The 24,353-nt window shown below is 44.9% G+C and overlaps 1 protein-coding gene across 3 annotated transcripts in view; it reads left to right on the top strand.

Moving 5' to 3' along the window:
- DDHD2 (DDHD domain containing 2) overlaps positions 1-24,353 on the top strand; it is a 91,530-nt gene that overhangs the window by 5,694 nt on the left and 61,483 nt on the right. Inside the window, exons 2-3 of one of the 3 annotated variants that reach the window (XM_040414755.1) lie at positions 6,466-6,846; positions 15,410-15,605. In XM_040414755.1, the coding sequence (XP_040270689.1) occupies positions 6,511-6,846; positions 15,410-15,605 (532 nt within the window). In that variant the 5' untranslated portion in view covers positions 6,466-6,510. Of the gene's footprint in view, positions 1-6,465; positions 6,847-10,465; positions 10,754-15,409; positions 15,606-24,353 lie in introns of those variants that run through there. The other 2 variants (XM_040414756.1, XM_040414757.1) reach the window with 2 other exon arrangements.

The following is a 24,353-nucleotide window of genomic DNA, read 5'->3' as shown; positions in this document are numbered from 1 at the left end:
AAGAAAAAAGACATGCAGCAGGTGGCGCTATACAGATACATTTTATTGCATAACTCAGTGGCTATGCAAAATTTTTAATTAAATGCAATTACCAAAGTATTCAGATCCAGATGCTGGTTTGGAAACTGTAGAATATTTTTCGTGGGACATCCCCTTTAAGTCCTTTTCTCAAAGCGCGAGCAGAGCTTGGACAAAACTGTTAGGTGGTAGAACCATCACGTGTCCAAGATCCCTAAAAAAAAAAAATCTGGTCATTTTTGGATCAAAACATTTGTCATCAAAGGGTTAAACATTTTTAAATGTAATATACTAGCTATCTGCAGCCGCCACAAGAGGGAACTTAATGCATACAGTGTTACTACTGAGGTCAGCGTATAAGCGCATGCAGTAGGCGCCCTCTTGTGGTGGCTGAAGGCAGCAAAAATGTAGAGCAACTAGAACCATTTTGTACCAATGCCTCGGTCAGTCCACAGTGTAGAGTAAATGCTACTGTGAGGATGGTAGGAAGAGGTGGTAATCAGGGCAGGTGGATCATTTTTCCATTTCCATTGTTTTCAGTGGGATTTTGCTGCCATTGTTATCCGTTAACCTCTGTTGGGAGGAGAAAATGACATCAGGATGTGTTAGGGCATATAGGTTGGCTTTTTAACCCCTGGGATCTCAATGTCTTGGAGAATAGGCGTACCTTATAAATAAATGAATAACATGTCTGTTTACCTCTTTACCTCACTCCTATGTCTATGGGAGTTTTTAGGTTTTCACACAGTTTCCTCAGAATTAGGCCTCTTGCACATGACCGTATGTATTTTGAAGTGTGCAAAAAAAATGGATGACATCCGTGTGCATTTCATATTTAACGGAACAGCTGGCCCCATATAGAACAGTCCTGTCCTTGTACGTAATGGACAATAATAGGACATGTTCTATTTGGAAATACAAAAACAGAATGCACACAGAGTACCTTCCGTTTTTTTTGCGGACCCGTTGAAATGAATGGTTCTGTATATGGTCCACAAAAAAAACGGAACGGAAACGGAATGAATTTAATACGTTTGTGTGCAAGAGGCCTTAACCGCTCATTTACCTGTTCATTCATAAATCCAGACCTTTCCGTGCTGTGCCTTATGTGTCATTGGTTATCCATATTTCACTTCAGTTTCCATTGTTAAGTGCACCATAAAAACACGTGAGGTTTTCTGAGGGTACTTCCACGTAGAGAATACACTACTTATTTGCCGCCGTGGGTTTCCATGCAACAAATCTGCCGTGTTTTACAGTACCAGCAAAGTAGATAAGATTTTAAGAAGTCGCCATGTAATGCTACTTTCATATCTGCGTTGTGCTGTCCGGTTTTGATATCCGGCGCAGGGTCTCAAAAACTGCAGCACAACGCTTCAGTTTTGTCCCCATTGTCAATGGGGACAAAACTGAACAAACCAGAATGGACAACACCGGAATGTATTCCACTCTGGTTTGTTGCGTTCCCATGCCGGACCCACAGTGTTTTTGTGGGCGGCATGGAAAACTGGACATGTAAGTCAATGGTGCCGGATCCGTTTTTTTTTTTTTTTCAGTTTCTTCATTTCCGATAATACAACTGGATCCGTTCTGAACGGACACAGCCAGTTGTATTATTACGGAAGCGTTTTGCTGCGGTTTTGAGATCCCATGCCGGATCTCCAAACCGGGCAGCAAAATCTCAGATGTGAAAGTAGTCTCTAAATTGACCCGCAGTGCGGATCGTAATCCTCAGCATGTCTGTTTATGCATGGGCTCTCCACAATGGATTTCAGCCTTTAAAATGCATTGGTGGAATCCGTGGTAGTCCTGAGGAAAAAATCTGCAGCAAATCTGCATGTAACACGCGTGTTTTGCATTGGATTTATTGTGGTTTGTTAATGGTACATTTACACGGGGCGTAAAGCTATCCATACATATGAGACAAGACAGAAGTTGACTGGAATTGATTTCAGCCGAATGTCGTTTGAAAAACTACAACAAAAAATCATTTGCAATGGCCGACAGATACCTAATCGGAAAATGTTTCCGTAGTTGGTCGAAATTGCATGCTTATGGCATGATTGGCCAAATATCCCCTATCATTTGCCATTCTGCTGAAGGACCAGGGAGTCGGTCTAGTCTGGCATGTTCATGGTGGGATTGTTTGTACGAATGATCCCACAGACGACTGAACGGCCACAATGCTGCTGATCATTGTCTGAAGTATATGGCCAAGAATCGGACTATTAGCCCTTGTGAAACTACTCTAATAACGAGCAAAAAGTTGCAAATAAAAGAATCGCACACAATTTTAATGTGGCAAAAAGTGGCAGTATATTGTACTGGTGAAAAGTGCAATTTTTATGGTGTTCCTGTATAAGATCCTGAAAGAGCAGCCATGTGGCTGTATAATATCTCGAAAAAGTAGCCGGTGTCTGTGTAAGACCCTGAAAAAGGAGCCGAGTGCCCTTGTAATTTCCTGAAAGAGGAGCCGATTGCTTTTGTAAGATCCTAAAAGAGCAGCCAAGTGCCTATATATAACCTTGAAAGAAGAGCCATGTGGCCATATATAGCCAGAAAAAGGAGCCGAGTGCCTGTGTGAGACCCTGAAGGAGGAGCCGAGTGCCTGTGTGAGACCCTGAAGGAGGAGCCGAGTGCCTGTGTGAGACCCTGAAGGAGGAGCCGAGTGCCTGTGTGAGACCCTGAAGGAGGAGCCGAGTGCCTGTGTGAGACCCTGAAGGAGGAGCCGAGTGCCTGTGTGAGACCCTGAAGGAGGAGCCGAGTGCCTGTGTGAGACCCTGAAGGAGGAGCCGAGTGCCTGTGTGAGACCCTGAAGGAGGAGCCGAGTGCCTGTGTGAGACCCTGAAGGAGGAGCCGAGTGCCTGTGTGAGACCCTGAAGGAGGAGCCGAGTGCCTGTGTGAGACCCTGAAGGAGGAGCCGAGTGCCTGTGTGAGACCCTGAAGGAGGAGCCGAGTGCCTGTGTGAGACCCTGAAGGAGGAGCCGAGTGCCTGTGTGAGACCCTGAAGGAGGAGCCGAGTGCCTGTGTGAGACCCTGAAGGAGGAGCCGAGTGCCTGTGTGAGACCCTGAAGGAGGAGCCGAGTGCCTGTGTGAGACCCTGAAGGAGGAGCCGAGTGCCTGTGTGAGACCCTGAAGGAGGAGCCGAGTGCCTGTGTGAGACCCTGAAGGAGGAGCCGAGTGCCTGTGTGAGACCCTGAAGGAGGAGCATAATGACCTGAGAGACTTTGGCAATGGCCCAATTATGATGGCTAGACAACTGGGTCAGAGCATCTCCTGAGCGGCAGGTCTAGTGGGGTATTCCCCAGATCCAATGGTTAGTACCTACTAAAAGTGGTCCAAGGACAACTGGTGAACAAGCAACAGCATCACGGATGCTCATCAGCGTGGGGAGAAGACTAGCTCGCCTCGTCCTATCCCATAGAAGAGTTACTGTAGAACAAATTGTCAAAAAAATGTATTCTGGCTATGATAGCCAGTGTGCTCTGACAACTTTCTGTCGAAGCTTGCAGTGCATGGGTCTGCAGACCACTAAGTGCCCATGGGAAGTACCGACAATGCATACATGAACATCAGAATTGTACCATGGAGCAACAGGACAAGGTGGCCTGGTCTGATAAATTACATTTTCTTTGACATCATGTGGACAGCTGGGTCCGTGTGCGTCACTTCCCTGGGTAAATGATGGCACCAGGATGCACTACGGGAAGAAGACAACCTGGTAGAGGCAAATTGATGCTCTAGGCCAGGGTTTCTCAATTCCGGTCCTCGGGACCCACCTACCAGTCATGTTTTCAGGATTTCCTTAGTATTTAGCAGGTGATATAATTAGTGTCAGTGCACCAGGACTTACCACAGGTATTCATTATGTGGGATATTCTCAAATCCTGACCGGTAGGTGGGTCCCGAGGACCAGAGTTGAGAAACCCTGCTCTAGGCAATGATCTGCTGGAAACCTTGGATCTTGGCATCATGTGGATGTAACATGTACCACCTACCCAACCAGGAAATGGTTGAAACTTCACTGTACATGTTCACGTCAATAAATATGGAATTTTTCTACATGTGGAGCTCGGCAATTTCTTCTAGTGTGCTTCAGCCGGGTAATGTGCCCTGCTTCACTGCAAACATTGTTCAGGAGTGGTTTGCAGAATGCGACAAACAGTTCAAGGTGATGATTTGATAGAATCTGATATGGGATGTACTGAAAAGAGTATGATCGCTGGAGGCTGCATCTCTCAACTTTCAGGTCTTAACGGATCTGCTGCTATTCTCTTGGTACTAGATATCACAGGAGACCTTGGAGGTTTTAAAGGAGTCCGCACCTCAATGGGCTGGTTTGGCGACACAAGGGAGGGTTTACACAATATTCAAACACATTATAATGTATTAAAGGGGTTGTCCACTGTGTAGAATTGCTTTATGTTAGACTTCCCCAATGATAAGCTAATTGTGGCATGTAATATGTGGGGAGCCCATCAGTAATTGTTCAGTGGCACCACAGGGGAATTCAAGCATCACATAGTTTCAATTGTTAATCATCTAGCGTGTCCTTATAATAGTGACATGCCTCGTCCTCCAAAGATAGGGACTCTCCTGAATAGGGGAGTTCGCTCTACTAACTCAGAATCCCTTAGGATTTGAAAACTCATTTTCTAAACCACACAACTCATTTTAAAATGCAATGCATTACTAGACAGTGGAATGAATTTATTACACCCTGCACTCTAAAATTCTGGTATCAGATAGTCACAAAATCAGGCTTTTCCACTTTTTGGGCTTATTTGTGTGGAAAATGGGCATGAATAGCTAGATTTATCAATTGCGACTTAAAAAAAAAAAAGTCGCAAAAGTTTTCTTTCTCTTCAGTACTCCAGTAAACTTGGTGGCATAGAAAATGGAGTAACATCTCAAGACAGAAGATGCACCAAATTTATCAAACCTTGTTCACCATTTGATAACTTTAGAACAAATTACAGAAGTGCAGACTTCACCCCCCCCCCGATATGCAGTGAAGAACAAGAAACGTATTGCATCCATATGCCTATTATCTGGCTGATGAAGGACCAGTAGTTCCAAAAGTTTCCCATGGTAATTGTGTGATAGCAGCCATGACGATTATAATTTACTCTTTAACCACTGAACTAAACCTTGGTGGTGGACCAGTACTTTGGAATTTTCTTGTACCCTTCTCCTGCTTTGACCTCCTTCCTCCGCTTGCGTCAAATTGGCTCTAGATGGGAAGCTACTATAGAGAATCATATTGTTCTGGATTCTTCTTTCAGTGTCGTAGTTTTCTGCCACGTTAAGTTCTTTATTGGGATTTACAACTTTTTGTTGAGGAGTTCTCATTAGGGTAGGCTTGGGATATAGCTTTTTTTGATGACACATCTTGTACAGTCAGTTCATACGTTTTTGCACGAAGAAAGCTCATCAGCAACACAAATCTTGTAGCTTGGTAACCATGTACATATAAGGCCTCTTAGATTGAGCTCTTATGGATGGCTTGTTGTTTGTACCACCAGGAGAACGTCCATCCATCCCCATTTTAGACATTAGTGTTTGTTGTCAACAGTCCATGGCACCTTGTATGTCCATGATGTCCATTTCTATAAATCTCTACACATTTTTTTGACTTGCACATGCTCATTTTCACACGCCTTTATGACTTCACCAGCGAGAGAGAGGCTAATTAATGGCTGAAAATGTCCTACATATGCAGTGTATAGGTAGATGCTAACCGTTTGTATGAATCGTCCTTGCTGATGCATAATTTTTAAACTGTGATCCTCATAGAAAAGGAAAAAATCCCAATGCGTTGGTGGAGTCCATGGCAGCTCTTGCGTCCCACCAAATGTCAACACCTTCCCACGTATGGTGGCTTCTGGTAACCTTGCCAGAGAGGTAGGCCTAACTGTGCCCGTGGCTTTAAAAAAAAAATGTTGCTACTTTTGCACTGTGTGTTGAATGTCTTTCTTCATTCAGCTCTGTAGTATGTCCAGCAGAGGTTTCATGCATTCACCTATTAATGTTGCAGGGTATAGATCTAGCTGAAACACTTGCCTAAAGAACATAAAACTGTGTATTCATTTGATTTGGCCAAGTGGTTTGGAGTGCCAGCTGTATTGCGGCCTGCCTATGGAAGCTGACCACACCAGAAACGCGAACCACCAACCATCATAACATTTGGTTAAAGTCTGAAATTGTTCTTCTTGGGCAAGTGGGTCATAATGAGCCAATACATACATTTATGTTGGGGCAGTTGTCAAGTACTGACTGCAATATCTCAGAAGGCATGGGCACCTTGAATGAGAGACCATTCCCTTTTTCTAGAAATCAACTCATGTTCCTTTGCAGGATCAGGTGAGATGGTTTTGTGTAAAAAGCTTGCTAGATCAGTAGATTAGTCCCCATCGTTGTGTAATTTAAAATGTGTTTAACTTGTAGATAAGCTCCCTCGGGTACACTTCGGTGGTGGTCAACAAAAGCAACATGAAGAACAAGCAGCTTTCTCAAGATGTGCGGGAAAGAGTTGTAGTGCTCCACAAAGCTGGAGAAGGGTATAAAAAAATTTCAAAGGCATTGACTCTCCATGTAAGCACAGTGCGCAGTATCATTATGAAATGGAAGACCTACAACACTACCGAGACTCGTCCCAGGTCAGGTCGCCCTCCCAAGCTGTGTAACCAAGTACGCAGGAAATTAGTTGAGGATGTCACTCTGCAGCCATTGACGACTCTAAAAGATCTCCAGAATTCTGCTTCTCAGATGGGAGTCCAGGTTCACACATCAACAATATGTCGTTCCTTACGCAAAGGCCGGATTTATGTGGGTTCTTTTTTTTTATTTTATTTTTTATTATTATTATTTCCTTGTATTTTTCTTAACTGTACTTTTCTTAAGCTGATTCTGTATTTCTTGAAACTTTCCTGCCTTTCAATTGATGACAACAGAGCCGTGTTATCGGAGAAACTAAACTGGGAAAGATCCTCTTCACTTTTTAGCAGAGTTGTACACAAACACCCCCAATAACATAAAAATAATAATAATCTTCATATAAGTAGCACTAAGAGATTCTGGAGCACTTTACAAATAGAGGAAACATACACAACAGTACACAAAAATCACACATCACATAGTGACTAACAAACCAGACAGTAAAAGTGTCTGCTCAAAATGCTTACAATTGATCGGGAAAAAGATGCAGAGGTAAAAAGTGCTTGTGTTCTCCAATGGTTCACCATCCTATATCTGTGTATGCACAGATCCGGAGTGCGGGGGATACTCGTGAAGGGAACAGATTCTGAGGAATAAGGTAATAAGTGGTGACTGAAAAAGAGTTAGATTAGGAAATGTGATGGGCATGAATTAAAAAAACGTGTTTTAGGCCTCATGCACGCGACCGTTGTTTGGGTCCACATCTGAGCTTCATTTTCTGTGGCTCGGATGCAAACCCCTTCACTTCAATGGGGCCGCAAAAAGATGCGGGCAGCACTCCGTGTGCTGTCCGCATCTGTTGCTCCGTTCCCTGGCCCAGCAAAAAAGAGCATATCCTATTCTTGTCCGTTTTGCGGACAAGAATAGGCATTTCTATTATGGCCGCCAGTCCCGTTCCGCAAATTGCAGAACGCACTCGGGCGGCATCCGTGTTTTGCGGATCCGCAATTTGTGGACCGGTCGTGTGCATGAGGCCTTAGGCTACTTTCACACTAGCGTTCGGAGCGGATCCGTCTGATGTTTCATCAGACGGATCCGCTCCGATAATGCAGACGTTCGCATCCGTTCAGAACGGATGCGTCTGCATTAAAACTTAGAAAATTTTCTAAGTGTGAAAGTTGTCTGAGCGGATCCGTTCAGACTTTACATTGTAAGTCAATGGGGAACGGATCCGCTTGAAGATTGAGCCATATGGTGTCATCTTCAAGCGGATCCGCCCCCATTGACTTACATTGTAAGTCTGGACGGATCCGCTCGCCTCCGCACGGCCAGGCGGACACCCGAACGCTGCAAGCAGCGTTCAGGTGTCCGCTCACTGAGCGGAGCGGAGGCTGAACGCTGGCAGGCGGATGCATTCTCAGTGGATCCGCCTCCACTGAGAATGCATTGGGGCCAGACGGATGCGTTCGGGGCCGCTCGTGAGCCCCTTCAAACGGTGCGCACGAGCGGACACCCGAACGCTAGTGTGAAAGCAGCCTTAGACTTGCTTAGAATTTTGGATATTGGGAATTAACTTGTTTGCCTGGGTTAGTGCTATCTGGAGAACTGGTGCAGCTGAAGAAAATTCTAGAAGACAGGAGTGGGAAGTTTGCGTTATGATAGATATTAAACTGGGAGGAACTGGCTGCAGGGAAATTTCCCGGTTGGTCAATGCCCAAGGCGCCATCCAAGCCCTCCTCATGGCCGCCAGCCAGGTGCATAACAATCTGATGCTCTTAGCATTAATTAATGTAGGAGCACCATGCCAGCGGTTCTCCTGGGGCAGTATATTGTGCAGCAATGTGGCTTTGGTTTTGCTGGGGCAGTATTTTGTGCTGCACTGTGGTATTTTGTTCCACACCACGGTATTCCTGCCCCCCCCCCCCCCCTTTACTTCTGTTGTCCCTGTCTATGTGTGTTGGCCCTGCCCATTCCTGTTGTCCTTCCTTCTGTCAATTTGGACCCTCCTAAAACATGGGTCCACTTTTATTTTTTTTCCACGGCCACTTTAAGTTCCCAGTCCGCCCCTGAATATTACGCTTGGATCGTTGTTAGAACGGACGGCACTGGTTGGTCCTAGTTAGAGATGATGGAGAAGATATAGGGAGGTAGGGCAATGTGGAGAGAATTTGTGGTTGAGAGGTAAGTGCAAATTGTATTCTATAGTGGATAGGCAGCAGTTTGGCACAGGGTGGAGACATCAGTGTAGTGATGGGTACATGGTACTAGACAGAGGAGTCTGGCTGGATTCAGGGTAGATTGGAGAGGAGAGAGTTTAGTGAGGAGAAGACCGATTAGTAATGAGCTAATGAAGGTAAGAACGAGTCAGAGCAACTCACTTGAGGGGTTTTTTGCAGTTTCCTCTGTGAGATTATAGAGGATTTTGAGGTGCAAGTGGTTGATTGTAGGGAGTGAAGCATCTGTGCCAGAGATGACCCCCCCCAACATTTTCATTACAATATTGCCGAATTGGTTTTACTCAAATGTTCATGCTTGGGTGGCTTGAGGTAGCTGCAGTTTTTTATAATTCACCAACGTGGCACATCTTGGAATATTTTTTCCTAGTTTACATCTTGGTATTAGAATTTAATTCTTTGGGATTCTATTGTTGCTGACTGTATATCGACAGTGAAACATTTGGATTTCGACATGACTGATCCTTTTTTTTAAGTGAGATAAGCTTCTGCCAGAGGCGTCTGGCAGGGGCTTTGTTCAACCATCCCATTGATAATACATGCATGCTTGTCTGAGCCTAGCCTAAGCGTGAATGCTTTGCAAAGGTCAGATGAATGAGTTTCTGGCTGACAACTAAGTCGTATGGCCAACTTAAAGGGGTTCTGCACTTTGTTTAAACTGATGATCTATCCTCTGGATAGTTCATCAGCATCTGATCGGCGGGGGTCCGACACCCCGGGACCCCCGCCGATCAGCTGTTTCAGAAAGCAGCGGTGCTCCAGGAGCGCCACGGCCTTCTCACTGTTTAACGCAGGCCCAGTGACGTCACGACTTGTATCAACTGGCCTGGCCGTGGCTAATCTACATTCAAGTGAACAGAGCTTAGCCCCGCCCAGGCCAGTTGATACTAGTCGTTACATCACTGGGCCTGCGGTAAACAGGGAGAAGGCCGTGGCGCTACTGCCAGCTCCGCTGACTTCTCAAACAGCTGATCGGATGTCGGACCCCCGCCGATCAGATGCTGATGATCTATCCAGAGGATAGATCATCAGTTTAAACAAACTGCAGAACACCTTTAAAGGGGTTCTCCAGTCCCATATTTTTTTTTATCTGCATTCAGTAACTCTAACACTGCATATTTCTTTCTTAAAATACTGTTTTTCATGACCGCACGCTGATTTCTCTGTTCTTTGCATAATTTTTTCTGGCAGGATGTTTATAAGCAGAACTTTCTGTTTTCCACAGCTTCCTATTGTGTTTTGTAACCAAACCCAGCTTTGGAAAACAGGAAGTTCTGCATGTAAAGAACCAGCTCATAAAAACTGATGCAGGGAACAGGGGAAGGAAAGTGCTGACATGAAAAACAAGTATTTGGGGCAGAAATATGCAGTGTTTTGGATGCTACATGCAGATAAAAAAAGAACCATTAGGAGATCAAAGAATCCCTTTACGTTTTTACAAGCTCTTACTAGTATAGCATGCATTGCAATCACAATCTTACCTTTTGACTATACCAGTTTGAGTAAACAAATAATTTTGCTAAATTTTGGTTGGTTTCCATTTGTGGCATCATCTGTGATCTTTGATGTCCCAAATATGCATATGTGCTAAAAATCTACAATCAACATTTTTTTTTTGCTTATGCAAAAGGCTTATTTGGTTTAGAAAACTTGTTTATACCTTATTAGGACATTTTGTCCTCAAAGAGCATCTGTTTGTCTGGAGGACCCGACACGTTCATGCATTACACAGACCTCCCAATTATTTCAGTGTTCACAATGACAGGTTCCTCTGGAGCTGATCACTGGAGACCTCAACAGTTGGAATGACTACTGATCGGTTTATTTTGTGTGGAATTTGTGAGGTGAGTTTAATATATATATTTTTATCTCATACAATTTTGTCTTAAAAAAATATATACCGGTATGCGTCACTAGGAGAATCCCTTTTAACATGGTCGACAGTCAAATCTAAATTAGTTATGTTCAGTACTCTTGTAGAAAGTACATTTACTATTGATTATCTTGGGGGACTTTATGGGCTTTTTTTCATGGTGCACAATTACTAATAATAATTGTATGTACTAATCTTAAAGGGGTTAGCCCATCTCATACATTGGTGGCATATCGATAGGATATGCCAGCAATATCTGATGAGTGAATGGAGCAATGGCCCGCTTGGCTATTTTCGGCAGTCCCATAGAAATGAATGGAGGGTGGCTGCGCATGTGCGGTCCACTCTCCTGTTTCACTTTGCAGACTCCGTTCTAGAGATAGGTGTGGGTCCTACCTCTGGAACCCACATCAACTGTATGAGACACCTAACGATATGCCACCAATGTATGAGATGGGCCAACCTCTTTGATACTTATGACTCAACCCTAACATGCATTGTGAAAAATCGAGGTTTGGCAAATTGAAGAGGAATACCCAACAAAGATATTTTAGGCGTATGCTCAGGGATCCACATCTATGTGGAAAATGAGGATCCCCTGACCCACCTGGTGAACTGCTGCATCCAAGCGGAGAATTAGTGGAGAGGTTGCCTAACGTGCTCAGGTGTTTCCGTTCTTCCTATAGCATAGAATGGAGAGGGACACACATGTTGGCCCACCTCTCCATTAATTCTACTCCTGCATGTTTGACAAATTTCTATTTTAAAGGGTTATTCCAGTATCTGCCATTATTTCTCTTCTTAGGCGTGACCATAAATGGTTGAGGTTTTCACAGCTCCAATTCATTTTAAGTCCAGTCGGCTGTTCCCATAACCCCGGCCACCTCCACGTAAGACTGGTATTCCGATCTCAGCTATGAATGACTAGTAACAGTAATAAACCTTTTAACACTAATACTTTCTGTAAAGTACCAGTACTCCATTTGACAGTCACATCTCCCAAAACCAACCGCGACTAGGCTGACATGAACTCTTTGAATCATGGAGATCTACTGTCTTGAACTCACAGCATCATTTGACTACAGGGCGATAGACCCACCATCTGGCTGGAACTCACAACATCGTAGATCACTACCGTACTCGCACGGGTGAAACCGACCTGAGATTTTAATTATTTTTTGACTTGTTAAACAGAAAATTATCAACCACAAATTATATTGACTGTCTGTGGTTTCAGCTAAGATGAAATGCGTTTAATTTGAGAAGATCATTTGGATTATTTCTTTACAGAAATTTGTAGCCCTTATTTAAAATGGTCATTAAAGGAGGTGGAGCATGACAAATATTTCCTTTATGGTCCTCTTGGAGCTGATAACTCCAATGGTGGTAATGTGGACAATTTTAAAGAGGTTCTCCAAGAATTCAAAAAATGAAAATACTTAAATATTATTTTGTAATAAATATATTTCCAAATACCTTTCATTAGTTATAACGGCTCGTTTTGTCCAGGGAGCAATTATTAGGAGAAATAAAATGTTTGCCGTCCTATTAGTACACACAAAACCTGTCCTAATCACACAGAAGACAAGTTACTTCATCACAATGAGCCATAGTGCTGCCTCATCCTCCTCTCTGCTCTGCTTGTCAGGAATCATGATCCTGAATACAGGTGAATCTCTGTGGGAATGGAGATGATGAGGAGAGTGAGGTGTGGCTAATGAGCAGCAGCACTTGTTTACAGTCTCCATTACCACAGTCTGTCCTGTCGGTCCTCTCTGTACTTCATGTCTCCTCATGAACTAAATTCCCCAGAGATTCTGCTAAAGTTCTTATCATCTGTATTCAGGATCATAATCCCTGACAAGTAGAGAGGAGGATGAGGCAGCTCTTTACTTCAGTGTTGTAAAGTAACTTGTCCTCATGTGTGATCAGGACAGGTTTTGTGTGAACAAATGGGACAGCGGCCATTTTGTTTCCCCTGATGATTGCTCCCCAGAGAAAACGAGCCATTATAAATAATGAAAGGTATTTGAGAATATATTTATAATAAAGTAATATTTAAGTATTTTCATTTTCTTAATTCTCAGAGAACCCCTTTAAAGAGTAAAAAAAAAACAACTCGCCTGTCTGCTGTCCCGCCATTCCCATGCTGCTGCCCCATTCCTGGCCGCTTACAGTCCTCGCCAGACTGAAAAGGACTTGTCCTGTGACTGCTGCAGCTAACCACTGACCTCAGAAGTCACATGTGCTTGAACGGCACATCATGAGTAAGGTCACTAGCAGTGATGTGCCATTTTTTTTAACATGACCACTGAGGCTAATGATTGGCTGCAGTGGTCACAGGACAAAGTCCCTTTTGTCCATTGGGGACTAGAAACGACCTGGAATGGGACAGTGATGTGGAAACAGAGGGACCTCAGACAAGTGTGTTTTTTATTTTTTTTAAATTGACCACAGGTTGCCACCATTGGAGTTGTCGGGCCCAAGGCACCAAAACTTTGTAATATTTAGTCATCTAAAATTTACTTGAGATGACTGAGAGATCTGAGCTTTAGCTTGGATGTTTACCGGAGTCCATGTCAATGCTTTTATAAGGATTGTGCAGTTCAAAAAGACAATGTTTGTTTATCCTTTAAAGGAATTCTTATTGGGGGGGGGGGGGTTCCTCTGTTTAGGGTCTTCATTTCTTGAGGACAGTTGAAGAGCCGCTCTTGCTCTGGAGGACCTTTCCCATCTTGAATTACACAGATAACACATTGATTGTGATGGACACATTGTAATGCTTAACCCTTTCATGCCGGGCCTAAAAAAAAAAAAAGGCAACCTTTTTGTGATTTTGTACACATGGTGGTTTAGTGACCGTAACTTAATTTCTTTGACTACCAAAATATGTTTTTTACTTGACACTTAGGACTTTTTATTAGCATGTTTTTTTTAGAGATTTTTTTTCCCTTTTTTTTTAGATTTAATTCTGCTAATTCTTATTAAATTATAGCTTTTTATTTCTTAAATATTAAAACTGACATAAATATTAATTATTGCAATGAGTTCCCTATTTTGTGACTATCATTTTGATCTATAACATGTATAGGTTTGAGTCAACGGGGCGACTATCGTGACCGTTTCTGTTAGTGACAGCATTTTAAATTTTTTTTTTTTTAACTTGTATTTTTAATTTTATACTTATATTTAAATTAAATTTTGGGCACATAGTATGCCCCCCAGGAGATCCTGGACCTCTGGAGGACATTGACTTTTTTTTTTTTTTTCACAGTTTTCACTGTAACTGGGGCATCCACAGGAGCGCCAGTTATAGGGGAAACACCCCCCTTGTGGGGGCATTCCATACAGGCAGAGCTGATCAGGGTCTCCTTAGACCCTGCAGCTCTGCCCTGCCCCGAGACACTCGGTGGTCACGTGACCACCGGGACCAATAGAGGATCAGCTCTGGGATTAAGGCCTCCTTCACACGAACGTAGGTGTCCCGTTGCCGTATTGCGGATCCGCAATACACGGGCACCGATCCGCGTGCATTCTGCATCACGGATGCGGACCCATTGACATGAATGAGTCCGCAAATCCAGAGTGTGCGGAACGTAAGCACGGAACGGAACACCACAGAAGCACTACGGAGTGCCTCTGTGGTGTTCTGTTCCGTGCTCCCGTTCCGCAAGAAGATAGAACTTGTTCTATTTTTTGCGGAACGGACGGATCGCGGACCCCATTCAAGTGAATGGGTCTGCGATCCGCATGCGACTGCTCCACGTTCGGTGCCTGTGCATTGTGGACTACGTTCGTGTGCAGGAGACCTAAATAACCACCTGACCATTTATATACGTGCTATTGGTACGGGGTATGTGCAGATAGGACGTATATATCCAGTGGGCAGTCGGGAAGGGGTTAATATCCCCTGTGGTTGCACTGTTGAAAAAAACAACTAATGCTGGGTTTTTCCACAAATCAAAGCTGATCACTGGAGGTCAAGCAGGAGAACAGTTTGTGATTCAGGGAGTGTCCATAGTGGAGAACCTCTAAATAGTATGTGCACGCAGCGCCTGTGTACACTTCAGACAACCGCATCCATTCCGCAATTCATTTCAACGGGGCCGCAAAAGATGCGGACAGCACACCGTGTGCTGTCCACGTCAGTACTTCCGTTCCACGGCCCTGCAAAAAATATACAGCATGTCCGTTTCTTGTCCGTTTTTGCGGACAAGAACAGGCATTTCTATCATAGTGCTGGACTTGCGGAACGAACGCTTCCGGCATTGATGTTTTGCGGACTGCAAAACCGATAAGGCGGTGTGAATGAGCCCTTAGTGTAAACTCCTGTCCACAGTGTAGTTCTTCTCCCATCTTAATATACTGGTGTTATAGCTTTGTGTACACATTGTGAGTTAGTAAAAACCTCCCATGGTAAATACGGCAATCATCACCTCAGCCGCTCCCACCAAACTCCTCCTTCACCCAGGGCTTCCCACTGGTGTTACCTAAAGCCTCCTTGCGAGGAGGGGACAAAGTCTGCTCCACTGTGTTAGTCAGAGACAGGAATGTTCTCAGCGTGTGTAGATGTGTAGTCTGGTCTCAGCTGTTTGACTGTGCGATTTTCTTTACTTTATTACTATAGCACTTGTCATCATACGGTAAACTGGAGTCCTCTCCACCCATCTTCTACCCGGTCTCCACAGAGACAATGGAGACTACAACGTGCTATGAGGCTGTGGTCCCTCACTGGTTCTACTCCAAGACACAGGACGGCAATAGCTACTGGAATCCCTTCAGCAAGGAGGACTCCGACAAACTAGAGGCAGCGTTCTGCTCGGGTAAGTTAGACCTCCGTCCATCCAGTTCAAACTGTTATACTGCAAGAGGAAGGCAAAAAACCCTCATGATGTAGAAGCCAATTTTCCTCATTTTAGGGGGAAAAAAATGTCTTCCCGACTCCGATCAGAATAACTCCCTGGATCAACGACCCCTCTCTAGTAGCTATAGCCTGTAATATTATTACACTCCAGAAATACATCCAGGCCGCTCCTGAATTCCTTTATTGTACTCACCGTCACCACCTCCTCGGGCAGAGAGATCCATAGTCTCACTGCTCTTAGGCCCCTTTCACACGAGCGACTTTTCCGTGCGTGTGCAATGCGTGATGTGAACGCATGGCACCCGCACTGAATCCTGAGTCTGTGTACATGAGTGTTTTTTTTTTCACGCATCAGTTCTGCGTTGCGTGAAGAACGCAGCATGTTCTATATTCAGCGTTTTTCACGCAGCCCTGGCCCCATAGAAGTGAATGGGGCTTCAGTGAAGCGGGTGCGGATACAATGCGTTTTTCACTGATGTTTGCTAGGAGATGTTGTTTGTAAACCTTCAGTTTTTTATCACTCGCTTGAAAAACGCATCAGAACGTATTGCACCCGCGCGGAAAAAAACTCAACGCAATTGCAGACAAAACTGACTGAACTTGCTTGCAAAATGGTGCGAGTTTCACTGAACGCATCCGGAGCCAATCCGTCACGCTCGTGTAAAAGAGGCCTTACAGTAAAGAATCCTCTTCTATGTTTGTGTACAAACCCTTTTTCCTCTAGACACAGAGGATATCTGTTTGTTACAGTCACAGCCCATTTGTCATCATTTTTCGAATTAAACCCTAATCTTGATAATCTTTCTGGGTACTGTAGTCCACCCATTCCAGTTATTACTTTAGTTGCCCTCCTCTAGACCCTCTCCAGCTCTGCTATGTCTTCCTTGTTCACAGGAGCCCAGAACTGTACACAGTACTCCATGTGTGGTCTGACCAGTGATCTGTAAAGTGGCAGGACTATGTCATCATCGGCATCTATGCCAATTTTGATGCAACCCATTATCTTATTGGCCTTGGCAGCAGCTGCCTGACACTGGTTTCTACAGCTTAGTAGAAGTTTGGTAATAAAGCAGTCGCTGCTGTCTGTTGGAAATGTGACTTTCGTATATTTTGAATGTTGGTAAAAATGTGTAATGAGAAGCATCCCTGTGGTTACGTATCACGTTCTGAAGATTGGGTGTGGAGGAATCTTTGCGCAGTAACATGGGAGAAATTGGATTTACGTGTTTGAGAGCTAATCCTGTTAAGGGTAAAGTTAAAAGTCTGGTTAAACCTTTAATCATTGAGACGTTAATCTGCCCATAGACATGGAGGTTTGTTGGTGGATGCTGCCAGTTTTGACAAGATCAACCACAGTGGATTAACTATTGGGGTTGAAGCAGTCACAAGCCAGGGGACCCCAGAAGCCCCCTCACCACACTGATCTTACTGATTTCTTTTGATGTCTGTCTTGCAAAGTATTCCACATCTAAGGCACTAGAGTAGAGGAGACGGGGAAGAAGATTTATGATGCTGGACATCCCGCACTGTCAGAAAGGGGATCAGTAACCTTTTAATGCCAAAAGTAGCAATAGATCAGTATATAGTCGAAAAAGGGAAGCTGTGGAGAAAAATGCAGACGGGCAGCTGCAAGAGTTACAGTGTTCTCATAGCACATGTCTATGTGGAAGAGGCTGCTGAGCTGTACAGGAGATTATACTGCAGCCTGCCCTATATTTAGAGTGGTGTGTATGGGTATCCATTAAAGGGGCTTTCTGGGATTTTGATACTGATGACCTATCCTCAGGATAGGTCATCAGTATCTGATCGTTGGGGTCTGACACCCCTGCATATCAGCTGTTTGAGAAGGCGTCTGCGCTCCTCTGGATAGGTCATCAGAATCAGATTGTTAGGGTTCTGACACCCAGGACCCCTGTTTATCAGCTGTTTGAGAAGGCACCAGGGCTTGCAGTACTGCCGCACCCTTTTCGCAGCTTACTCTAGGCCAGTGACGTCACGGCACAGCTCAGCCCTATTCAAGTGAATGGGGCTGAGCTGTGATACCGAGCCCAGCCACTGTACAATGTATGGCGCTGTGCTTGGCGAGCTGAGAAAAGGCTGCAAGGCTACTGTGGCTTCCGATTCCTTCTCAAACAGCTGATCGGCGGGGGTTCTGGCTTTCCGACCTCCACTCATCAGGTACTGATGACAAAATGCCAATATGAGAGCAGCACCACAACCCCCCCAGACCTCCACCAGGAATGCACACGCTTACCATCAGCTGCAGATCCAAGACAGCCATTTCATTTCAACAGTACAGAAACAAAAATGTCGGCAGCATATCCTCCATAGTTTTCTTTTATTCAAAGCGTGTCCAAATAAAGGTACAAAGTGCAAAAATAGTGCAACATGTACCTTTTTTTGGACCTTCTTTGAATAAAGGAAACCATGGAGGATATGCTGCCGACATATTTGTTTCTGTACTATCCAGAGGATAGGTAATCAGTATAAGGCAAGGGCTACCGACGCCTATCGCGGCCAGGATCGGTGAGCAGCGGTTATCCCATAGAAATGAATGGGATCGCTGCGGCAGTCGCATGAAATCCAACACGGCTGTATTCCTTGCGACTGCTGCGGCGATCCCATTAATTTCTATGCGATCACCGCTGCTCACCGATCCTGGCCGCGACAGGTGTTGCGTGACCAGTGTTGCCGTGTAGCCCTTGCCTAAAAGTCTTGGAAAACCTATTTAAGAGAACCTGTTACATTCTGCAGATAGGACTGCATTTCATTGTAAGTTAGAGCAGGAGAAGCTGAGCTGATTGATACATAGATCATTGGAAACAGATTTTGCGTAATTAGTAGTTTGTACATTTAAATCTCTGCCTGCAGATTGCACTTCGTTTCATGGTGACAGATTCTCTTTAAGGCTATGGACACACATTCAGGTTTTTTTAATGCAGTTTTTTTTTCAATCAAATCGTTTTTTATTGTTCAAATAAAATTGGTATATCACAATACATTTTGTATCACAATTTTCTTGGAGTTTTCTCCCCTCCGAATCACAAATATACACAATTATAAGAACATTATCATCTGTCCATATATTTGTTACATCTTCTACAATAATTGTACATAATGAATATACCAAGATATAGACAAATCATTTACAAAGTCATTTGACTGTTATAACCCCAACAACACCCACCCTCCCTCCCCCCCCAGCCAAACCCCCCCCCCTCCCCAGATCAGAGCATGAATTTCCAAGGTCTTTTATATTACAACATGAGTGTGAGACAACCATTCATTCCACAACTTTTCAAACTTCAAGGGACATCCCCTCCTAACAAACACTCCCTTCTCTAATGTTAACATATCATTCACCTTTCTCACAAATTCGTCCACCGTTGGCGGACTCCCCTGGATCCACCTAAAGGCAATCAATTTCCTGGCCACATACAGTAGTCTCCCAACTGCCACCTTGACCGCCTCCCCCCCACCAATCTCCTTCACATATCCCAGCAAACATATCTTAGGGTCCTTCTGCACCCTCAACTCCAGGTTACGATTAATCAAAGACAACACCTCATCCCAATATCTACTTAGCACTGGACAAGACCAAAGCATATGAAATAGATCTGCACCTTCCGCCAAACATTTTGGACAATTGTCATCAGTTCTAATCCCAATTTTCCGCAAAAATACTGGAGTTTTGTAAACTCTGTGGATGATAAATAGTTGTGACAGCTTGCCCTGTTCACTTACAGACACTCTCGGAACTGCCTCCAATATATCTTCCCACTGTTCCTTTGGGATGTCCCCCAAATCCTTTTCCCATTTTCTCATCCTAGTAAGGGGGAATTCTACCAGAAATTTGTCTAAAAGCAGAGTATATACCTGTGATATCAAACCTCTCTTTCCTCCAGCTGGGAGAACCAGTTTATGGACCACATCCACTTTTGCAATAGTGCATCCCTTCCTTATCGTGGCCTCATATGCGTGTCTCAGTTGCAGATATTGATAGAACCAAACTTTGGGAATGTTGAATTCCTGCTGTAGACCTTGAAATGATTTAAATACACTAGTCTCAATCAGTTGACCTATCCTCATTACTCCATGGGATTCCCAATTTCGGACTCCTGATAGAGAAATGAATTCTGGCAACAGGTTATTGTTCCACAATGGGGAAAGCTCTCCTACCCCACCAACTCCCCTGATCAATTTCACCTTTGCCCACACTTTTTTCATAAGCTCTATAAGCGTCACTTTCTCTCTCCCCCCATGCATCCCTGCGCCCTCCAGAATACCCATAAGATCCCTACTACCCAACCAGTGTTGCAGTATCTTCCCCTTCACATCTGGTAGCTGAAATTCCATCCAACCCTTAAAGTGTTGACACTGAGAGGCTAAGAAATAAATCCAGGCGTTAGGGACAGCCAAGCCACCTTCAGACTTGGGATATTGCAGCGTCTCCAGCTTAATCCTAGCTTGACCATATTTCCAGATGAGATCTCTAAATATCGAATGTATTTTCCTAAATCTCTCCACTGGGATCCATACAGGTGCATTATTCAATATGTATAGTAGCTGAGGCATCATTACCATTTTTAGGAGATTCACTCTACCCACTACTGACAAAAAGAGTCTACCCCATGTCCTAGCCTTAAGCCTGAAGGTATTTAGCAAAGGGGTTAAATTAAGCTCTTCAAAATCTAGCAGTCTAGGTGTTATATATAACCCCAAATATTTAAACTTGCCCACCCAAGGAATCAAACTATCTGCCTGCACACCAGAGAGTGCCTGTCCGTCAACCGGCATCAAGGCAGACTTCTGCCAATTTATCCGTAGCCCAGAGAAGCCACCAAATCTATCTATTAAAGCCATGGCCGCATCCAGAGAGCCCCCAGTGTCACCCAAAAATAACATAGTGTCATCAGCATACATCGCCACTTTGTTTTGCGTCTCACCATATCTAAACCCCACAATATGAGGTGACAGGCGAATAAGGGCTGCAAGTGGTTCAATTGCTAACGCAAACAACAAGGGTGACAATGGGCACCCCTGTCTGGTGCCCCTGGACAAAGAAAAGCTATCTGACAGCCCCCCATTAGCTCTGATCCGTGCTTTTGGGCTTGAATACAACACTTTCACCCACTGAATAAATCGAGTACCAAAGCCCATGACTCTCAATGTTTCCCATAAGTATTTCCATTCAACACTGTCAAATGCCTTAGCGGCGTCTAACGCAAGTATGGCCCTATCTCCTCCATTATCTGCTGGAATATTCAGACTAGTATATACTCTACGGATATTTATAGCAGTCGATTTCCCAGGCATAAAGCCAGTTTGATCCGGGTGCACTATAGTAAGTATTACCCTGGACAGCCTGTTCGCCAACACCTTTGCCAGGAGCTGCACATCTGCTGTTAATAGCGAAATTGGTCTATAAGAATCAGGAACTTTGGGATCCTTCCCAGGCTTAGGAATAACTACTATGATAGCCTCCTGCATAGAATGTGGTAGCGAACCCGTCTCCAGAGAATATTCAAGAACCTTTAGTAATTCAGGGAGAAGTATCCCTTGCAATTTTTTATATACCTCCACTGGTATGCCGTCTGCCCCCGGTGCCTTACCATTCGCCATCCCCCCAAGAGCTGCCTCCAACTCCTCCAGCGTGATCGGCTCTTCCAGTCTCTCTCTATCCTCCTCTGATAACACTGATAGCTGAGCCTCAGCCAGAAAGGCGGACAAGGCCTCCTCCGAGCTAGACGCCTTAGAAGCATAGAGAGAGACATAAAACCCTTTTAGAATATCTAATATCCCTTTTGTATCCTGGCTACTATTCCCATTGCCATCCATTAGCTCTTGTATACAAGAAGAACCCCTCTGTGCCTGAGAAACCACTGAGAGCAAATGCCCAACTTTCTCTCCCTCCTCAAAGGATCTTTGGCGGTAGAAACTACGCTTCCTATCCGCAGCCTGTAGTAGGTGACACCTCAGTTGTTCCTGAGCTACCTCCAGCGCCTCACTATTATCCATGGTGGGGGTTCTACCAAACTCCCTTTCAGCCTCAGTCACTTGTACATGCGCTTTAACATCCGCCTCTCTGGATTTAGATTTATGCTTACTTATTTCTTTGATCAATACCCCTCTCAGAAACGCTTTCATGGCATCCCATACTCCGTGAATTGAAGCCGTCCCTCCATTAATAGAAAAGTACTCCCTGATCTCCCTAGTAATCTCAGACAGATCACCCAGTACATTCAGCCAATGCGGGTTACATTTCCACAACCTCGGTCCCTGCCTAAGCACGCCCAGGCACAAATCAACCTGCACCAGGGAATGGTCAGACAGCGACCGAGGGTGATAAATAACATCTCTTATCAATGGCAGCATAACATCATTAACCAAAGCCAGATCTATGCGTGATAATGAATGATGTGTAGCAGATCTACATGAAAACACCCGCTTATCCGGGTTGCGCAGCCTCCAAACATCAAGTAAGCCAGTTTCCCTCATAATATTCTTTAGAGCCACACTCCCCGGTGATCCACTGGCACCTTCAACCCGACACCTATCTATGGAGTCATTCAATGTACAATTGTAGTCCCCCACTAGCAGCCACGGCAGTCCAGGGAAGTCCGCCACAAAGGTCATAATATCCCTTATTAAAGGGGAAGCAAAAGGTGGAGGCACATACACTGACACCAACACCACCTGGATCCCATCAATCTTGCACACTACACACATACCTGCCCTCAGCATCCACACATTGCTTCAGATGTTCATACCTTATACTTTTATGCACAATCACACTTACGCCCCTGGAGTGAGAGGAATGGATTGCATGTACCACATGTCCTACCCAGTTCTTGTTCAGCCACTGCACATTATCATTGGACAAATGCGTTTCCTGTAAGCAGCAGATAGCCGGCTGAAATCGACTCAAATATTGAAATATACATTGTCGTTTTCGTGCATCAGCCATTCCCCTCACATTCCAGCTCAACACTCTAATCACCTGTGTCATAGTGAAAGATTACATCATGTTTGAATCTCACACTCCATACTAAAGTCACTCTCGCATAGTTCACGCCCCTCACCCATCTCTGACCCGTCCCCCCCCCCCCCCCGACCCTCCCCCTCCCCAGTGATCAGACTACTTTGAACAGTAACCCCAACCCCCCCCTCCCAAACATCCAACTCTAACGCAGGGCAATCTGTAAGCACCATGACCAATGCTGAACAAAAATCATTTCTGATTCCAACACTCTCCCTCAGGTAGAGAATCCTCTCCACAACTGGGAAATACATTACTTGTCCCAACTTCCTACTCCTGCGTCAGGATCTACCGTGTGGTAGCAACACTCAATACACTTTATAACAGGTATAACGTTCAAGTGACATTAAGGTGCAATCCTATGCATATATAAAGTGAGCACAAACTGCAAACTGTTTCCTTCAAGTGTCCAGGGCCCCACTTCTCAATTGCCTCTCGTGGACGTCCAGCCACTGTGTCGCTTCATCAGGGTCCTCAAAAAATCTGGTGGATCCCAATGCCACCACTCGCAATCTGGCCGGAAACAACATGGCGTATGGAACTTGTAGCACTCTGAGCCTTTTCTTTATATCAATAAATCTGCTCCTCCTCCGCTGTACCTCATTGGAATAATCCGGATAAATGGACACTCTGACCCCATTCATGACCATCTCATCATTATCCCTTGACTGGCGTAGGATAGTGTCCCGATCTTTAAAGTGTAAAATCTTCGCCAGTATGGGGCGAGGAGGCCTGCCTGGCGGGAGCGGCCGCGACGGGACTCTGTGCGCCCGCTCAACCGCGTACAGGGAAGATAGGCCCTTCTCATGGAATAACTGGTGCAGCCATTTCTCCACAAACTCTGTAGCATTGGCCCCTTCTGTTTTTTCTGGCATTCCAACAATTCTCAAATTATTCCTCCGCGATCTGTTCTCTAAATCATCCGCTTTGGCGTATAAGGCAGCTATATCTTTCCCATTCATTTTTGACGCCATTTGCAGGGGCTGAATAACATCTTCCAGTGAGGACACCCTCTTTTCCAGATCTGAAGTACGCTCAGAAATCTTGTGCAGGTCGTGCCTGATTATGGACACATCTGATCTCAGGCTGCCAACTTGTACTGCAAGCACTTTAAGGGTACTGTTGCAGCTTGCCACCGCCACCATTATATCTTTCAGTGTGGGCTCCCTTGTAGAATCAGCCCGCAGGCCTGCTGGAACTGTTTCAGGGACCGCAGAATTGGGCACCGGCTGACCGGAGAAAACCGGGTCATCGCCGTCCATGGATCCGTCCTCCTGGTCAGAGGAGGTAGGAATATCAGTCCCTTTATCACTGGCCGAATCGCCCACTCCACCATCCAATCTGGCATATCTACTAAGTTTAGCAGCCGCACTCTGGCTCACCAACTCCTGCCGCGCCGACCCCTCTCCACTTCCGGCGCCATCTTGGATTTTCTCCATGCGGTTTTGTTGCGCCAGTTTAGACGATTTCCTCGGCATTTTCAGGCTCCGATTTTGTCCCTGCAGTCACCGGACACCTTCCTCTCCTTAGGTAAGTAGTTTCAGGCAGTTTTGAGTGCGCTTTCACTGTAAATGAGCAGGATCTTGGCAGGAGCAGTGAAACGTGCGTCTTACTCCATGCACTCACAAGCCACGCCCCTTTTAATGCAGTTTTTGAAGCTAAAACCAG

The sequence above is a fragment of the Bufo bufo genome, chromosome 1, assembly GCF_905171765.1.
Source record: "Bufo bufo chromosome 1, aBufBuf1.1, whole genome shotgun sequence".
In the NCBI taxonomy this organism is placed as follows: Eukaryota; Metazoa; Chordata; class Amphibia; order Anura; family Bufonidae; genus Bufo; species Bufo bufo.
This window is presented reverse-complemented; position numbering and strand designations above follow the sequence as displayed.